A 20,902-nucleotide genomic window follows, 5' to 3' on the forward strand; every position below is an offset into this window, starting at 1 on the left:
AATAAAAAATAATTAAATAATGTACACATTTACTTCTCATAGATTAAGCTGAAAAGCAAGATTAAAAGTAATTCAAACTAGCTCCACTTTTATCAATGGTAATAAATGAAATGATATGTACATTATAAAACAATAATATTATCTACATTATGCTACCTATCAGCCATTTTGCTAAGGTACTTTTACTGTGCTTTGTATATATTTGGAAGCTAATTTTACTAACGTAAACTAAGTTTAAAAAGTTTTCATTGCAAAATAAGTATTTAGTATTAAGTCCTCAAATGTCCCACAACAGAAAAATCACCTCACCTTCGCTGCATGTCAACAAAAAGTTACACACAGACATCAACCTATGTCCTAGAAACCAGTAGAGGTGAAATGTTTGTCATGTTGAGGGTGAACTCGTTGTAAAATCATACATTAGTGGTTTGGACTGCAGAAGCAGCTGAGTTACACTCAAATGACCTGCTGGTGTTACCAACTAAAATGTTAGTTGAATGAGTCCAGAATTTAGAGCACTGATTATGTATAACTTTAACTTAGGGTCACGGTCACTGAAGTAAGCTGTTGAGCAAGAAGCTCTAGTGACTCCTAATTTAATGAATGGTTAGGTGGTTATTTATCTTACTGGAGTGATTGCCTCTAAAACTATTGGACTTGATTGTGCAGCTTGATTGTAGCATGAAGAGGGACATGAAGACAGGCCATCAAAAACACTGGTCGCTCCCTAGCTGCTTCCTGCTTACATGATGTGTTGCTCAACTTTGGAGCGATCGTGCATCATAAAAATCTGAGCTGAGTCAGTGAAGGTGACAACAACCTTGTCAATGTTGAGCTTACAGACTACCCACGCTCAGTATCCCAAAACGCCAAAACAAGCACTGTACTAGTCGTGGATAACTTTGAAAAGTAAAGCTTTTTTGCTTTTCTACGGTAACACATAAGGTGTTAGCTTTCTGGAGCCTTTACTTTTGGATTCATGGTTTTAAAGTGTATATATTTAAAACTCCATGTTCAGCTGCTGATATATTATGAAGATTGTTTTAACATTGTAATACAGTATGTAACCCCCCTCACTTTCTCATATAACATCCTAACTCTCCTCAAATGTCCTTACTTTTACTTATTTTTCTTTATTTACCTTTTTCTAACCAACACTTTTAGATAATTCATGCCAGCTCGGCCTTTGCTCTATGGTTACATTTCGTTTTATTTTTCATGAAAACCTGACTGCGAAAAGGGAAACCCCAGTCCCTGTCATCCTCTACATAAAGCTCATAAAGCCCATGTCAAGCATCCGCCCACTTCAAAGAGTCCTGAGATTGGCTCTTACACCACGGTGGTGTTGAGGAGATCCCTGGAGAAACAGGGATAGCAGGCATTTGTATCTTCTCTGAAACTATGAGCCAATAACTCAATATTTACTGTACGTGGGCAATCCAAGGCAACGATTAGTCTTTCTGCTGCTTTATAGGCTGCTAGCATTCTGAAAAAGTAATCTGAAAGTAATTGCATTTAAAAAAGAATGACTTCATCTAGCTTTTAAGAGAAATATTAACACTTTTTTCTGTTAAAATTCAAACGTAATTTAATGTGCATTCAATAGCAACTTTAAAATCTATTCTGGAGCATTATAAAAGGTGTCTACGTGTGATTAAGTTGAATGTGGGGCCACTGCATGACCCAAACATCCTAAATGCGGAAGATTATCATCTGCACAGCAAGGTAATCACATCATCATGCAATAATCTATGTGTCAAAATGTGAATTTAGCATTTATATTTGCTTTGTAAGTTCTAACACTTTGTGAATAAAGTGATTTAACAGGGCATGGAAAAGCATTGTTGGGATCTGATTCGGAGGCAATGAGTGACAGATGAGAAAGAACTGATTGGACACAGAAAGAAATGGAAAGGGAGGGACCTCTACTCTGTGCATGAGTCATCACTCTCCACCCCCACCCCCCAGCCAAACTGTCTGTTTTTGTCTTGCAGGTTGGAGATTTACTGAGCCACATTTCTTCTGCAAGAAAGGAAAAGATTCCTTTTCATATCAAACTGAATGCAGACTTAAACAAGCACATTTTCTTTGAGCAACATCATGAGTCCAATTTGCAGGTGCATTATGGTGACTGTTAAGAATAAATCCTGAATATAAATATATCAGTAGTTTTGTGTGTTTGACTATAACAATGTCAGTGGTTCATGTTAATGTGCATTATAACACTTTCATAAATCACAAGGGTGCCGAGTGTGCTAAAATATAGATGCCATTATGCATTTTCAACATACATCAGCATAACTGGCTTACACTACAGCATATGGATTTCAAACCTAAAACTGTATGAAAAGATTCAACTACCAAATCCACATACCAAATAACTCTGTTGACTAAGCATTGTGGCTCTCGGATACACATCCTTAGATCAGCACAGACTACAGACTCCCTTCAGTGCTCTGTAGTTCATGATAATCAAATTAATGTTTCCCACCCTCCAGCATGTTAGTTTGGGGTTGAAAACAGGGGCAAAGGGGTGACGTTGTGTGAAAGCCTCCTTTGATTAGTTAAATCACTATTATCACAACTGTGCTGGTATTTAAAAATCTGAGAGGACTGTATTTCTGCATTTTTATTTAAAAGAATCTGACATTATTATTCCCTTCTATTAGTTATGCCACAGAGAAGCTTTGGCAAACTGACTGATGCAATATCAAAGTCCTCTACTCAAATACATTCACTATGCATCAAGACAAATGTGTAATTTAACACTAGATGGCTGTTTGGTTTTTCTGTGAGTTCACCTTCAACCAACACGAGTACAGGACAATAAAATGATGTGTAATCAAAACAGTTTTTAATTCCAATCCTGGTCCAGTATTCAACTTGCATAAACGTGATGTGGAAACATGAATCCTACTGTGCATAAACACTGAGAATTTACTTTTCAGTGGAGTAGGTGACCTCTTGTGTTCCAGCATTTCAATGACTGAAACAAAAACAAATGTTTGCATATTTAAACATTTTGGATTTTTCAATGAGGGAAAAGGAGTAGATGTCATTAAAAAAAAGTTAGAAAAAGTAATTCAACTTTCATTTGTGAAAAATTCTTAACAGACACAAAACTATATTCAATTTAATCGATGGTCATTACTGAGACATATTTTACATCTCTAGAGGGGAGCTATAAGAAGACCATTATGATACCACAAGAAAAAAAAAGAAATTCGCTTGATGGTGGTTCAAGGTTCAAGGTTCAAGATTCAAGGCTTTTATTGGTCATACGAACATGGCTACAGTGTAGTTATGACGATGACAATCTTAGGTCACAGGCTCCTCCAACAGTGCAACACACACAATAAAACAGAAAAAAATAGTGCAAGTAAATAGTAAATACAAAAAGAAAAATTGTAAAAAAAAGTGTAGTGTGGCCAGGATGCTGTTCAACAAAACAAGGGGTGGGCGGGAAAGCACTGGTGTCTAAAAGACAACACACATGGTCAGTGGGGGAGTCTTGATTTATCATGGATGGACGCTTGCTGGGATACACCACTGTCCCATTTAACTATTAGATGCACATCAACAATTCAGAAAAAGACTATCAAATTTGCTCTCAGGATATTCACATCCCTGCTAGTGACTCCTTACCCTGTCTGTTTGAAACCATCTGTAACCTCTGATGGACACAACTTGAGTAGATCCATGTTAATTTATTGCACAAATGTTTTTAGAAGCATTCCATTGATGAGTTTAAGCAACAAATAACAACTTGGTGAACATTATAAATAGATGTTCACCATGCCCAAAAAACATTTGGTCTGTTAAAGTTTAGGCAACAACAACTACTTAAATGGTTTTAGAGGTTAGAGAATGATATTTCACCAAAAAACCTTTGAGTCTGGCACAGTGAGTCGTGGTAAACCCTGCTCTCATCTCTCAAAGGATATGCTGTATATTGCCACTCCTTCCTCAGACATGTTGCTGTCCTGTACGTCACACTACCTCCAGCACTTAATGTAAACAGACCATTTTAAACCATTCAACTACCAATTCTGTGTTTTATTTTTAAGAGGCGTGTCTCAACTTAAAATAGAAACGTTTTGTTTTCAATGTCGTTGTCTGACTACATGCTGTTATGTTGACATGCTTACAAATGTGTCCTTAATATAAGTTCCAGTGGGAAGCATATGCTACAAATTGTGACAGAAGTGCCAAAAGGCTATTTCTTTGTTTTAACAGGAAACAAGAATTAAGGTCAAATATGATGCAGTGGATCTATTCAAAATGATTACATGCTTCATTGCTCTTCTTCACTGCTCTGAAAGATTTCTCTTCAGTGTGACACTACTGTCAATACAGTGTGCCGAGGAAACAATGCAAACTATATAAAGCCCGAAAGAAAGCAGAAGTGAAAATGAAAAGAGATGGTAGAATCATCTAACTATATTCACAAAATGTAAAGAAGCATCAGGAAGGATGGCTTCCTCTCCTGAAGGTGAATTTCATGGTACTAAAGGAAGACAAAAGAAGAACCGGGCCAAGTCCATTAGGGAGTGCAAAGAGGAGCCGAAGCTAAATTAAGGCTTCGTGGTGGAAGGCATGGTAATAGGGAAAAGACTTCTAGAGGCATTTAAGTAAGAAGATGCTTCCAGTAGTTGGAAGACTGGGTTGACAATGCAATATGAAATGAAAGGAAGTAGGGAATGGGGTGGGGGCAGTGGAGGTGGCTTGGGGGAGGGGTTGGACTCTGAGGGAAGCTTCAGAGCAGTGGTAATGTAATGGCCGCAGAGTGCGTCCCATTTCAATGTGGTGAACACTAAACAGACAAGAGATAATGTTAGCATACCAGACCATCTTATATTTTCTTTACTCTTGTTTCAGTATCAATGACATTCCCATTAACATTTCTACAACGCTCATCATAGATGTCTATTGAGAGACCTACAAACAGGCTCACATTTTACTGTACAACAGTTGACAAATTGTCCCACAGTCAATACAGTCCTATTGTCCATTGCTGAGCTGGCACTGAAGTGTAGTTTGTAAGGATGGGAATGAGCAAAGGTCAGAGTTTGAGTTTTCACTTAGACATATCAGGCCCCAACCTCTAAAACCCTGACATCAGTCTTTTAGCCTTCAGGGTGTAGTGGTCAGTCTCAGGAGCTTGAGGTTGCCTGGAGGGTACAGAAGCTTGTGTGATAGGTCTGCTTCTCAGCAGGATGCTGCTGATACAGCGCGTCTAAGATTTACTACATCGAGCACTGCTTCCAGACTGAATATATTTCCTTTAGGTACTCATCAGCAAGAGGTGAAGGTGCTGTGAGCCAAAGCACATCTGGCCTATAAAGCACACTGTACAAGGGTGGTATCTTGCCAAAATAATTGACAAGCCTCAGGATACTTAATGTTAGAAATGATACAATGGTCCTCAAAGGCTTTTCCTCAAATTATTGAGGAGAAAAAATGTTTGACCATTATTGTTTTCATGGAAGAACCAAATTATTTTTAAGCACGTTTTCTGCTGTTATAGCTCATATGCCCAAAAAGGGACACTTGTTACAATGTGGAGTTGAACATGGTGTGGGAACAGAGAGAAGGAAGCGAGGAAAATCTCTGCTACTGGTTTAGGTCAGTAGTGTCATGTCGTTTCGAGCGGACATGCTCTTCCCTGCCAAATTAGTCAGGAAACAGAGAAGGCAAGGAGAGGGTGCACTCCAGCTGAGAACAACAGCACTTCATCTGGATGCTGCAGGGAATATAGATAATGTTGGTTACACAGTTAAGGTCACTGCGACTGACTTTTATCAAAAATGAGCAACAGCACTTTAACAAAGATCATTAGGATGCAGGAACCCATGCTGAGAAAGGGCAGTAAGAGAAATCACACCTGTTTTAAATGACTTTAGTTTAAATCGGACACAAGACCCAGGTTAAAAAATACTTTTTTACAACTGGAAATTCCACAGCAATAATCTTCACCCGTCTTGACAAAAAGGGTAGAGTAGAATTACCCCGTTTGCATGAAACTTTCACGCTACGACTGACCGACGCAGAACCTTTCAGAATGACATTGCATTGTGTCAAAAGTTGAGCGAGGGCCCCATTTTTACCACATGTGCAAGCTGCAATTTACAACATGAGATCATTTCCTCCTGCTAATTTTGACCTCTTTCAATCGTGAAAACAACTGCCATACTTGCAGCTCATGAGCAGGTGAGAGCCCTGCAGGACTCGCAAATGTGTCTGCAATTTGAGAGAAACAATCTTTTCTGAAACGCGGCGCGGCCACCATTTGCGACCTGTGTGTGAGCGGTGCTCTCAAATCGTTTTTTGTGAAATGGGCCAATCCTTTGATGACATTGCACAAAAAGCAAGTGTGTGTTGGCTGATGTTTGCCGATCAGGACACTTTCATCAACATCACTGCTTACACGCGCATCATCACACATTTCTCATGTTTATATTGCAGCCTGGTCGTAGCGCTTATAAGTGAGGCTGGGCGTCGCAGGAGAACGCCTGTTAAAACTCAATTTCATGCAAGAGAGGAAGCATGTCTGACAAACATTTGACTGCAGCGCTATTCTTTCTTTCGGTTTTACAAAAAGAACACCAAAATCCATCTTTTAAATAGTCAAATGAATACAAGTACAACCATTCACTAAAACAAGAATCATCCAGAAAAATAAGAAGTAAAATAACAACCTAAATGTATCTAAACATTAAGTGTAATAATGAGACTAAGTGTGAATTTGATGTTGTGTCATTATTCTGAACATCTTTAATAGAAAGACCACTGAGATAATGCAGTTGGACCTCACACAGACACCAGTTGAAGATGTGTTGCAGGAATGAGTCATCTAAATCCAGCTGTCCACAGGGCATGTATCTAATTAGCATACCCACACTCACACACAGGGAACAAATGTAAATATTGCAATAAAATCTGCTGTAATAGTATAAATTCAGCGTCAAGGATCGGTTCCAGTTCATTTTTATTAAGTTTAGCGATATGTGTTTTACAATACAGTTTTACAATTTCAATAATTGTTATTAAAGCTACATGCAAATAAAACTCTCAGTAATTGATGTTGTCACAGCAATCTCTACTCCTGTACCATGCCATGTAATGTAATGTTCATGATTTACATCACACACACACAGATACACACATGCGTCACACACACACAAATCTAAATATTAATGTTGCGCAACTTTTGGGAAATAATTACATTTTAGGGGATCTAAGCTTTTGTTGACAATTTATTTGTAATTGTGTGTGATTAACAGATTTGTAAGCAATGTAGTCAATCAGAAATCAGAAAGAAGGGTTTATTGCCAGGTAGGTTCACACGTACGAGGAATTTGACTAGGTGTCGTACATTCAAATAAAAAAGAAATCTAAAAAAGTACACAGATAGCGAACTATATTAAGAACACTGTAATAAAAATACAGTAAGATAGCAATAAAATAAAGCAGTAATTTACATCGAAATAGAATGCAATAAATTATAGAAACTTGAAAGGTGAGCAAATATAATTTGGAAGGAGGGAGCCTTACTTGAGCACTACTAGACATCATCTTTTCAGGTAGGGTTAGGTAAACGTTTTTGTTTGAGTTAAGTTTAAAGTTGACTTTTGTTTGAACAGAAGCTGAAGTAAGACGGGAGGGCTAGAACAGCTCTACAGGACCGTGTGGTGGATTGTCTGCTCAGCAAGGCTGAACGGTTTGGCGCTCTGTAGACTGAGGCACCCCATTTGGCTAATGAAGTCCCAGACTGTCTTTACACCACACCCCCACCCTGATCCACTATGAAATGTTCTACTCATGAAAGTAATGAGGCAGGGAGGGGGAAAGACTCTTCTGGCCACTGATAACCTCAGACTAAACTTGCAACCTTACGAGACAAGGGCCTAATATCTGGCCGTCAATCAGCCCCAGCATCCCTGGCTGGAGTGTTTAATTACAAGGATCAATTATTTACCAGCCTCCTCTTTCACTACTCAGTGCTCCCAAAAAGGAGTGTAAAGAAAAAAAAAAAAAAAGACACGACACAGACCCAGAAGAGGTTGTGGTGGCAAATTTGGTACAGATAAAAAAATATATATATATATTTCAGATAATACAGATTTGTGTTGAGGTGTTTGCACCATAAACGGCTAATGAGTCTGTCTGGACTGTTACCCTTTTTTGACTACAGACAGCTTAAATGTGTATTCAGATAAAACACAATGCCATTCTCAAGCATGTGTGACCTATACATTTAAAATCTAAATGTAAATAATACAAATACAAAACCAATCGTAGTTACAATTCAAAAATAAACACAGACATTTAAATAATATTAACTGTTTTATGTATAAAATGCATACGTTAATTTACAACGCCAACACAGCTAAAACCAGGAATTGAGGTCTGACAAGACACTGACTGACAAACTGTTTAAAATTATTTTGTAGAAAATAAAACTTAATACAACTTAATTTGTAAAGTGCCATTCTCACACTTATAAAGTACTACAAAATAAAGTACACAAAGACAACAGCTTATGGGTTACCGAACTACTATAACTCCATGCACTTCATATTTACTTCTAAAGCCATTCTTTGACTTCAGCTGCACGGCCCCAACAGCAACTGCAAGGCTTTTAACTAATTTGAAGAGACAAGATCCTATTACCTATTTGCTTGTACTTACAACAGCACTTCACCTGGCTGTTGCTGGGAATATAAGTTTGAATACACAAAGTATTTAGAAGATTAACATGTTGCTGCCCATGAACTGACTATCAGAAATAGAGTAAATAACCCACATATTTAAATTCCCTTTAATTGCTGCCTATTGTTTCACAATAGAGATGTTATAAATTGTATGTTAAGTTTCTAAATAGTCTTGCACAAAAGTACACGGTGCTCTGTGTACTGTACACTCACCTCAGCTGGCCCAAAGTTCAGCTGTAAAACTTCAAACTAATTTAAAGAGACAAGATCACATTAACCCTTTATATTCCCCTCTTTACAAGCTGGTACACTCAGTACCCACAGTACTCAGTTAGCACTCTGATAGGGGCCACATTTGAAGATATGCTGGATTAATTTGCATCAAACATTGATGCATTTTTCCTTGAACATCCTTAATCTATGCATTCCACACAAAAAAACACATTTAATGTACAAATGTGGACTGCTTTTCATGTCACACATCTGCACATTAGATTTGTTTTTGTTCCATCTTGCATCTAACAAAGAAAATAGGCAACATTGAGGAGAAGCAGCTGGTGGAGTGTTGTGTGGTCATCTATCCACGGAACAGAGTGCCTCTTCATGAGTCCGAATTACAGCCAGCCAAATAACCCAAATAACAGGGGAAGTGAAAATGCAGCACTAAACTCAGTCTGCTGTGGTTCACGGCCTTAACAAGCTACAACACCTGTGATTTGTGGTTTGCCTGTTTTGCTGTATTTCTGTGCTAGATTCCTATTGTCATCACAAGTCCCTGGTTTATGCTATTTAAGGTTTGCAAGCTCCACATCAGCGACCACCTGCTTTCTACATAAGCTGGCATTAATGTTTCTGTTACTTTCAGGATAACCTCAGACTCCAAAATTATAGTACTTTGGTAGAATAGATATAAATACATAGTGAACCAGAATTACATTTTATAGATCATTTCATCCTTAACATTTAACAATGGGTTAGAAGGAAACCTATATGACTGTTATCAGGATTAATGTAACATTTCAGCCAAATAATTATATGAATGCTGAATAGTTCAACAGGAATTATGAACAATTAAACTGTGTCATTCATTCAACATTAAGACTAACATATCTTCAAGCCTATGTCTGTAAGAAATAATACATCTCCTGCCAAAGTATCATCAAAATAAACAGTTAAACCAATAGTTTTTATTTGCTTTATCAGGCTGTTAATGTGTTGAAAGCCTCTGATATTGATCCAAAAAAGTAGATTTAACACTTTGGCCTCATTAATTCCACAAGGGGGAGTGTGCTGAGACTGAAATGTAAGAGTAGGCGGCTGGTTTCTCCTTCTACAGCAGCAGCAGGGTTTTTCCCCTGGACTCTCAGCTGATGGCTCATTAATCTGTTCTAGAGGAGGTCCCCTACGCAAGCAGCCTGCCCCAGTGGAGGACTACTCGTGCTTTGTTTAAAAATATATATTTTTTAATAAAGGTTTTTTTAAACATTATAATAAAGAAAAGCTAAACCTGAAATACATGTTGATATATATTAGTGTTGCCTCACAGCAGTAGCAATGTTTAAAGCCTCTCTTTAAACTCTATCATTATAAAATGGCTCACTGTAGTTCAAAAGGGTTGCAGGTTCTACCAGTTTCATGGAGCATCCGGCAGACAGAGATGTCATCAGGATACATCTTAAAGTTACATGAATATCTGTATTCATTTCCTTGGCAATCAACCAAAATGTTGTTGAGATATTGTCTGGACATAAGTGAAGGAGCAAGTGTCTGACATTATCATCCCCTGGGCCATGTAATCAAAATGTTATCCTGTTCCAGTTTACATTTCATACAGAAATATATCAAAATAATAAAGAAAGCTGTTTTATAGCCATTGCATGGGACATATAAATCCGTCAGTGGTGACCTATGTATTTAAGTGAATGTTTGCTTCCAGTAAAGACATATGGAACACTATCATTACAGATCCAATAAGCACAATGGTTATTTACAAATTAGCTACCTTACACATTGTGCATCCTTTGTGGGAGGCAGCAGGGCATTGAAAGGCTCCATTTACACAATTTGGTTGAACTACAGTATTTGCTGTGACACTCATCGTCACTCAAGTACTCCATTCCTACATACTCTGCTTCAGCTGAAAAGAGCAATTACAGTTTGGTGATTATTTTACAATAGCCATAGAGATTATAACTCACCCTACCCTCTGTGATTTTAGTGGGCATTTGTCTGATATCAGATTTTCCTCCTCACAGCAATTGATCTGCTAACGACACCATCACTCAGCCACCACACATTTTACTGCATAAAGACAGCTCTGACAGGGAGTCAAAATTCTGAATTTTGATTGCCTGACTGAGGCTGCCAGAGCATGTGGCTGTCTCTGCCGAGTTAGAACCAGGGAAACAGCATATTACATATGTGTCATCATTTTAATAAATAAATTAACAGACATCTGCAGTGAAGCAGCATTTAAAACATGACTTGTGAATGTAACCATCCAACATTTCCACAGAGCGTCACATTTAGTGAGGTCCACAGCATGTACTGTACAAAAAAACAAAATCTATCAAACTGTTTTTAATAGCATCTGATTGGCAAGCTGTCTTGGGACAGTTGGCAAATGGGCGTGCAGCGGAGGAGTTTAGAGGTGCTAAAGTTCAGGCAGGAGCGACGCAGCACCCTGTGTCCTGCCAACAGCCTACAGTGGCGCAAATCCTGACTAAGTTGTGACCCATGGCCCCCACCTGTCTTGACCATGCATTATATAGGGAGGCATCACTTCCCCTCCTATGCTGCCTACCACGCCAGAAGGCTTTTGACTCATGCCCATCTGTCCTGGTAGTACATACATTAGGTGAGAGCCAAGCTGTCAGCACCCTGTCCAATGCATGTGTGCCTTTATGACAACAGGTTGTATATAGATTGTGAACAGAATGTAATTATCTTGGTAATCAGAATTATTATCAAGAAATGGGTTGTTTTATAATTGTTATTTTCAGATTACAATGGGATACTACTGAGGTGTGAAGGTGCACACATTTGGAAACCTATATCCTTACACTCTGATTTCTTTATCCAATTAAGAAATAAAAGAATGCTAAATTTACTAAATTAACTAGACTCTAGTTGGTAATGGTGTTGTATGAAAATATATGGACGAGTGTCCTGACAGACATAAGAGGGACATACTCTAAGAAACACCTCACAGTAAGAGTTTGCATGCTATGCCATTACCACAGCAACCGAGTCAGACCAGAAAGCAATGCCTGAAAATACAAATACGACCTAATTACTTACTAATATCAGTGAGGGAAGTCTGTCCTCGAGATTCAGATATATATCAGATTTGCACAAAGGCTAAACATGTCCTATTTTTGAATGGGGGAATAAAACATTGGGCAAATATATTTTATAGGCAATAACGGTAAGAAAGAAGTATAAATAACATCATTGCTTTTGTGTGAATATTTTTACAAAGCACTCATTTAGTCTGAATGAATATTTGACTTGTTAGAAAGAACATCTTAACAAACAGTCATTTACTCTCTTTCAAAAAGCTGGCTCAAATAACAAGGAAGCAAACGTACCTGACCTGGCTGGATGTCTAAGTAATGAAGCACCTCTTTAACCATGACAGGCGTGTGAGGAGGCTTTTCAGATGAAACGGAAGACAGTTCTTCAGATCTGTCCAGGGGACCAGTACCAGAAGATGCACAAACTGTAGAAGAGTGCAGGCTTAACTTCCATGACCTCCATGCTCTCCACACATCCAGATTTGTTTTCCGTAACATTGGATTGGAGCGAACAGACAGGTGGAAAATCATGATCCTTATAATGATCTATGGAGATAACAAGAGTGAAGTTATGAGATGATGTAAGCAGAAACATTGTGTCTACCAGTAAAACCATAGCATGTAAGCCAATTAGGAGAAGGGTTGTAAAACTGTTTAATAGTAAAGTATTTTTAAAAAGTGAAATAAAGATTGCATTTGTGATAGTTATGGACTTCAATTGACTAGGTTTACATAGTTACTAAGCAATTATTTGGAATAGTTATCAAAATATCAGGCCTACATCATGCTGTGCAAACTGACAGATATCTTGTGCTGCAGGCTAACAGAGTAGCTTTGATATTTGCATACGTGATGGGAATTTTTAACTGACATTAGCAGCTGGTCTCCAACCTGGGGTGTCAAACCAAAACAAGAGGGCATCACAGTTTAAACATTTCATGCCGGTACAGATCATTCTGAAGGTTAAACTCTTCCACAGCACACAATTGTGGCTCAATACAACCGCAATAAGAGTGAGTACATCTTTGGCTAATTAGTTCAACATTTTGGAATTCCACATGAGCAATACTGCCTACAGTGAGCCAAATGGTTAAAACGTATTCAGGTGTTTCCTGGCAACAAGATGAATTGAAAATTAGAGCTAAGCTAGTGATGCATGCCTCCAATGAGGTAGACATTCATATCTGCATGGATTGAAGGAATTTAACAAGTTTGTGCATAGCATTGGTAAATGTAAAGAAAATGTTCAATTGCAGCAAACAATGACAGTATTTGAAGAGATGGCAATAACATATTGAGTGACAATGCTTGATTGCTTTCAGATTGTGAGCTAGATCTGCTGTACCAAACAGGAATTATTATTACATTCGCATATGTGCATCTAGACATAAATCAAATATATTAAATCTTTCAGTTTCAGGTAACCTATCCTTTACCAGAAGACCAGAGAACATATTGAATGGACTATTTTTGATCAGTGCCCTTACACCTGACATAATAGCACCTTTGATCAAGCTAAGGTTATTAATTATCACATGTACAACAATAAGGGGGAAGCAGTTGTTGACATTTCTATCCCATAATGCTTAATAAATGTTTGTTTTATGAAAGGAAATCACACAAGGAAATAAAAATGAAAATCTAAGAGATACAAGTGTGCAAGTAAAACATTAGGGTTACAACATAATAACAAATATAATATAGAATAAAGTTATATACATTTGTGGTATATAATATACAAGATGGCTACTTGAGATGGATAAATGCCCAAATTCACGCACTGGTAGTTGTTAGCTCCCAACAGCGTGATTTCATTGGAACTAAAACGTGTAATCGGAATTATTGTTGCTATTTTTTGTAACACACATAACAGTTCTGTTGTGAAGCAGGTAAGCCCCATATTTTGGACAAAAAACACATGACTCAACATGGAGAAAATGTGCCACAGTTGTCATGCACACACTGACCTTCACAACAGTTAACTCATGTATGCGTTTGGCGTGACATTGGTCAATGCAAATGTAATAAGTAGTGAAATACAACGTTTAAACGTCATGCATTGCTGCTTTATCACATGTGTGTAGTGGCTGTAACGTCATTAGATCAGCATTAGCTAAGCATTTTACCCTTGACGATGGAGCAATATTGTTGCTATGCTACCATGTTGACGCATTTAGCCACACGCACTTTCGCACGAATTTACAAATAGGGACACAACATGACATGGATCATCCACATGTAAAAAATGTTCAAGTAGGGTGAACTGTGACGAAGAAACATGTCTACACCTCTGGAAGTGAACAGTAGCTTACCGTAGTACACCAGAGAGTAGCTCCGCCTCCAGAAGCAGCATGTCCGGTGCGTCATCCAATGCCCAGCGTCTCACATCCAATCAGCGTTTAGAGAGGAAGAGGGCTTGTTTTTGAAAATATTGGCGCTTGCGCTAGCTATGACCGGATATTTTGCTATGTCTAAGCTTTCCTAGCAAGTTAATCTTTCCCAAAACGACATACGTGTGTCTTCTCTGAAAACGTAACTGTAGTCAAATGCAATGAAAGATAACCGTTGCTGACAAAAGGTAAGACATAACTGCACTCGACATAAAGAACAACAATTCTAACTGACCGTTGGAAGTTGTGTAGGAGCTAGCTCAGTTAGCTAGCAGGCTTTAGCCGACCCCCTGCACACTTATCGTTGGCAGGTTGGCTTTTAATCGTTCACTATTGTGATGTGTGAATTCAAATACGTATGTTAACATTTTAAACAGCACTCAACTAACAGTACAATCTCTATCGTATGTTGTATTTGAATGAGAATTGAGAGTAGTTACTGGTCATTAACTGCCTGGTTAAAAGCATAACGTTAGTATGACGTTATTAACCAACAAGTCATATAGACATTCACTAAAACATGCTTTAGGTTTTTATTTGGAATGAATTGTCTTGTACTGGTATTTTAATGTTGATGTGTGCTTGTAGATGTGTGTGTTACATTGTTAACTATAGATAGATAGATAGATACTTTATTCATCCCAAATTGCGAAATGTTGTTACAGCAGCAATGTGTTCAGGCATTTAAATATAAAACAATAAAAAAACAGCAATTATATACATATCTACAGTAGACAAGACATATGTCCAAAAGAGAAATGTTTTCCTGTATTACTCCTGATAAAATTGTATGTCCGTTTAAAATTATACAGCACAACAAACAAGAGCCTCAGAAATGGCCATCATTTCGAATAAAGACACAATCTAAATCTCTTCAACAAAACTAAACATAATAAGATGTCGTTGATTTAAAAGGCATCTCTTAGCCCTCATTCATGACATCCGTTGTTTGGCTACAGTTATGTTATGTTGCCCTTTACTGACATGACATTGAAACAAGTTTGGGCCAAAAGCGAAATCTTGGACTCCACTATGGTTAGCAAGCATATCAATAATGATTTGCTATCAAGAATTAGGTAAGACCAAACACTTAAGGGATGTTGAAAAACGTGTTGTTGTTGTTTTTAAGTCAGTCAAGTCAATTTTAATAATAAAATCACACATTCACAGGGCTTTATTGTACAAGAAACAACTCCTTTACTGTCATCAGACCCTTGAAACCATCTCCTGCTGTCTTCTATCCAGTTCCCCCTGTTTTTTATCTCAATGTATGATTTACTGAGTATAATTTTTATTTAAAAAAAACTGCAACAGTGTTGAAATGTGTGATTTTGGAAATGTAACCCTTTGTTTTTGTTTTGCAGCATCACATTTATGTAAAGGAACCACAATGGCAAGTGACGTATGCAGCCATGTGAGGGTGGTAGTTCGGGTGAGGCCAACCACCGAGAGGGAGAAGACTGAAAACTGTCGAAGTGTGGTCCAAGTGGTTGATAACCACATGCTCATATTTGACCCCAAGGAAGAGGACGCATCATGTTTTGGGTCACAAAGAGTCAGAAACAAAAATATCAACAAGAGGGCAAACAAAGATCTTAAGTTTGTTTTTGACCAAGTCTTCGGCGAGGAATCAACCCAGGGTGACCTCTTCGAGGGGACCACTAAAGCCGTTTTGGATGGTGTGATGAATGGATTTAACTGCACAGGTAATACAACAATAATAATATGTTTTGTGTTATAGCTTTACCTGGTTGCCAAACATATCCCCAATCTGTAAAGAAACAACTGAACAGCCATTTTTCCAAAATCATATAACATGATATACTGAACTATTGGAATCCCACTGAGTGTGAGCTATATCATCCCAAGCAGCTAATCTGCTGGAGTTAACATTTTGGCCTTTTGACCGCCTCTCTTCAAATCCAGCATCACCAAATAGTGAAGTTCAAATGCAGCTATGAGCCACAGCAGTAACACATTTTGTATTTAATAATTTCTTATCAACATGGCTTTCTGGCTCACACTGTTGATTATTATTTGGAACTGTTGACTGCTGTTCATTCACTTCACAACGCTGTGTTTTAAATCAGCACAAATGGGACATTTTGACTCCTTAGTGTACTGATGTAAACAGAATCCAACACTGTTTGGGCTTCAGAAAGCCATCATTGATCCATGGAAAGATGCTCGGATCAGCTGAAAATCTTGATCTTGTGGAACAATGTCCAACTAGTTTACAGTTTATTATGTACACCTAGCTTCACCAAATGCAGTTTGATTCTAAAGCCTTGCAATACAGCCTATCTTCATGATGTTTTTATTGTTCAGCTTTTGTTAAAGCTGTTTTAGAGAGGGTTTGTTTCAGCTTTAGTGTCATTCTTAGGATGGAGTTTGTAGTGCTGTTGAAATAACGAGATGTTTCTATTATTTAGCATAGCCTCATTGATATAAATAGGGCGAACAAATAAAATAAAGACCTATCTGTTTACCTATGTCAACATTAACTTTTAAATTAGATTTGGTTCAGGGGGGTGACTGAGTTTAAAGCATGTCATTCATGTTGCGTTGTGGGTATTGCATACTATAGGCCTAATCTCAAATATAGGCTGATTAGAACATCTTCATTCTTTATCAGTTATATAATTCCCTTAGCAAAGCTTTTCATAATGAGCGCAGTTTTTTCTTGGCTTCACAATGAAATATAATATGTATTGTGCTTCAATTTTTCACATTACATAACATTAGGTTGTGGTTATGCTCTATCCAAAGTAAGTTTGTTGTTATTGTTTTCTGGATAAGCATTGTAACCAGAGTTCCCGTTAGAATAATTATTTGCCGGTCAACATGTCCGTTACAGTTTAAATCTTCCGGACAAAATTAGAAAAGTGCTGGTCAAAGGTCTTCTATGTTATTTATTGAGCTTTAAAACAAATTGATATGATTCGATATTAAACAAACTAATTATAGTAGATTAATTAACTATTCAAACGTGTACAGTAATTTACAATAACACGGGAATAATAAATGGAGGGCTCTCCCCCTCTCCTGACAACACGCCAGTATCATGCAGCTCGCGGATCCAGTAATGAGTGACCCGACAGTAAAACTAAACATCTATAACTAGTTTAGGTAGTTTGAGAGGTAATTAAAATAGCTATGTGTGATATTCTAACCTGAAGTGTGTGTTTTGTTCCGCTCATCGCTGCAGGTGATCATGCAGAGATGCGTGTCGACTCGTCAGCAGCAGCTGATCTCTCCTGTCAGATTAGACTTTACTCGCGTTTATCTCCATATCGATCAGATCTAGCTAGATCTAGCTAATGATATGACTACCTGCTTATTAAAAGACACCTAAACAATAAGCGTCGCTATGCAACCGGGTGAGGCCACAAAGTATAGCGCAGCATTATGCATTTGTTTACATGCCCACCGGAACCCCGAGGCATTACCAACAGATCAACGCACAATCAACCCATACAGGACATCTCTATCTCCACATTAAGTGTAGACATTATAATTGACTATTCTTGTCTGTCACATACTCTTTTGTCTGTCACATACTATTCTTGTCTGTCACATAAGTGGCGCAACTGATGCGGTATTGCGCTAAGGGGTAATAATAATTGACCGGACATTTTGACCGGAGAGATTTAGATTTGCCGGTCTTCAGCATATTTTACCGGTCATAGTCCGGTAATTACCGGCTAACAGGAACTCTGATTGTAACTCTATAAGCATGTTTTACTTACATGGAACCTTGTCTTTCACTTGCAGTGTTTGCATATGGTGCTACTGGAGCAGGCAAGACACATACTATGTTAGGCACCCAGAATGACCCCGGGGTCATGTACCGCACGATGACGGAGCTGTTCAAACGCATGGAGGATGCCAAGGAGGAGAAAGAGTTTACTGTTGCATTCTCATATTTTGAGGTGATTATTTGAATCTTCTTATTATTATTTTTCTGGTAAATACATTTTTAGACTTGAACTCTTATCCCTAATAGAGCCTTAACCCAATCAAGCATTTTGTTTCGACTGAGCTCCTGGGATGAGTTTGATGGATTTTCAGTTATATTGTTTGTTTACAGGTTTACAATGAACAGATCAGAGACTTATTGGCGAATATTGGGCCTCTTGCAGTCAGAGAGGACAGCTCTAAAGGAGTGGTTGTTCAAGGCCTCACGCTACATAAGGTTAGTAGCAGTATGTATTATACACACTCCCAATTAGCAGGGGAAGAATTATAACATCTGCTAATAAATAAAGATATACCTTTTTTTAAATAAAAATATATTGCTCTATAAAATGTGGCTATGCAAACTAACTATTTCATGTTTATATTCACTGTTCAGTGGCTGTGGTTTGCAAGAGCTGAATGGCCCTTTTTCTGGTTCACACACCATCCCTGATATTACCTTTTTGTGTATATTTATATACAGCCCAAATCTGCAGCACACATTCTTGAAGCTTTGGATTCTGGCAATCGCAACAGGACACAGCACCCTACTGACATGAATGCCAACTCTTCACGCTCCCATGCTGTATTTCAGGTATTTCAATCCATTGTTATTAAAGAGGAGAACTTATGCACACCTGTAGATAGACGGCTGCGTAGGAGAAGACCATTTGTCAACAATACATAACAAAAGGCTCCCTCACACTGTCTTCTTAGTAACAGTCTTTGGGTACACATACCTTCATCTGTGTTGTCATAAAATATGTCTCTGATTGCAAGAGAATTACACTATAGGGGAATCTTCTGTTCTGTAAAAACCTGTGGTTATCGTACCATGAACTGTCATGGGTTACAACATTAGTACATTCCAGTTTTATTTAAATACAAAGGCAGATTCATGAACATAAAAGACAATTATTAACAAAAGATCAAACATAAATACAAAACTTTAACTGCAACCCCTCCAATTTCAAGAGGGCAGTTAATATATTCAGTCTATAAGATCATAAGTATTTAAAGTCTCTTGTTTCACTGCAAACATCTACAACGCATCGCTGTTTACTTGTTGATAGTCTTGAATTGACAGTTCTTTGTTCTTTTCTTCAGATATATTTGAGGCAGCAGGACAAAACGGCCAGCCTCAATCCTAATGCCTGCGTTGCAAAATTGAGCCTGATTGATCTGGCAGGCTCAGAAAGAGCCAGCGCCACCAACGCTAAAGCGGCACGTTTGCGGGAAGGGGCTAACATCAATAAGTCACTCCTCGCCCTAGGGAATGTCATCAATGCCCTCGCTGACCCAAAGGTGAGTTCATATTATCCTACATTTAATGCTGATAACATAAAAAGTGTTGCAAAAATGTGTCAAATATGTCAGCAACCCACTTCTTTGCTCATGTTTGCATCCCATGTGTGTAAGGCAGTGTTTTGTTGTCAAGCCAAGACAGACGAAGGCCTAAGCCATCCTTATTGAGCTATATTTCAGTGCTTTCGGAAATCTATGGGTGACGTCACAGAGACTGCTTCTATAGTTTAAACAGCCTCTGGTCTGGACAGACATGAATGAAAACTGCAACTTCACTCGTTGGCGAAGGTATAAAACCGCAAGGGGGTAATTCATTGAAAAGGCACAATCATGCAAAATAAGGTAAATAAATTAGAGAAAATCACTTTATTACCATTCTCAATGTTTCGATTGTTTTTTAAATCCATATGATTTTCGCATTGGGTCTGATGAATGCTCTGGTGTTATAATAGCCAAGGGACGTGCGTATTTTGCAAACACTGCTTATATTTTCCAAGGTCATTATGCCATAGTACCAGGTTGCCCACTCGATCCTAGACATTCTTGATTGTTTTGTGGCCCTGAAAACCAACATTGTGGACGTTTTGTCTATTAAGTACGGTGGCCCTGAAGTGCAAGTCAAAACAGCATTTCAGAAAACGCTACAGCATTTCACAAAATACCACAGCATTTCACAAAACACCACAGCATTTCACAAAACACCACAGCATTTCACAAAACACCACAGCATTTCACAAAACACCACAGCATTTCACAAAACACCACAGCATTTCACAAAACACCACAGCATTTCACAAAACACTACAGCATTTCACAAAACACCACAGCATTTCACAAAACACCACAGCATTTCACAAAACACTACAGCATTTCACAAAACACCACAGCATTTCACAAAACACCACAGCATTTCACAAACACCACAGCATTTCACAAACACCACAGCATTTCACAAAACACCACAGCATTTCACAAACACCACAGCATTTCACAAAACACCACAGCATTTCACAAAACACTACAGCATTTCACAAAACACCACAGCATTTCACAAAACACCACAGCATTTCACAAAACACCACAGCATTTCACAAAACACCACAGCATTTCACAAAACACCACAGCATTTCACAAAACACCACAGCATTTCACTAAACACCACAGCATTTCACTAAACACCACAGCATTTCACAAAACACCACAGCATTTCACAAAACACCACAGCATTTCACAAAACACA

The 20,902-nt window shown here is 38.1% G+C and overlaps 2 protein-coding genes across 2 annotated transcripts in view; one reads left to right on the forward strand and one right to left on the reverse strand.

Annotated features, from left to right (window-relative positions):
- mettl15 (methyltransferase like 15) overlaps positions 1-14,407 on the reverse strand; it is a 43,594-nt gene extending 29,187 nt beyond the window's left edge. Inside the window, exons 1-2 of the mRNA XM_034116989.1 lie at positions 14,323-14,407; positions 12,305-12,556 (exon numbers count right to left, since the gene is read on the reverse strand). Coding sequence (XP_033972880.1) covers positions 12,305-12,541 — 237 coding nt within the window. The 5' untranslated portion in view covers positions 12,542-12,556; positions 14,323-14,407. The remainder of the gene's footprint in view (positions 1-12,304; positions 12,557-14,322) is intronic.
- A 32-nt stretch (positions 14,408-14,439) lies between these two features.
- The window catches only part of kif18a (kinesin family member 18A), a 29,710-nt gene continuing 23,247 nt past the window's right edge, over positions 14,440-20,902 (forward strand). Inside the window, exons 1-6 of the mRNA XM_034116990.1 lie at positions 14,440-14,588; positions 15,765-16,106; positions 18,175-18,332; positions 18,491-18,595; positions 18,842-18,952; positions 19,465-19,662. Of these exons, the coding sequence (XP_033972881.1) occupies positions 15,791-16,106; positions 18,175-18,332; positions 18,491-18,595; positions 18,842-18,952; positions 19,465-19,662 (888 nt within the window). The 5' untranslated portion in view covers positions 14,440-14,588; positions 15,765-15,790. The remainder of the gene's footprint in view (positions 14,589-15,764; positions 16,107-18,174; positions 18,333-18,490; positions 18,596-18,841; positions 18,953-19,464; positions 19,663-20,902) is intronic.

This window comes from Trematomus bernacchii, unplaced genomic scaffold (genome assembly GCF_902827165.1).
Source record: "Trematomus bernacchii unplaced genomic scaffold, fTreBer1.1, whole genome shotgun sequence".
In the NCBI taxonomy this organism is placed as follows: domain Eukaryota; kingdom Metazoa; phylum Chordata; class Actinopteri; order Perciformes; family Nototheniidae; genus Trematomus; species Trematomus bernacchii.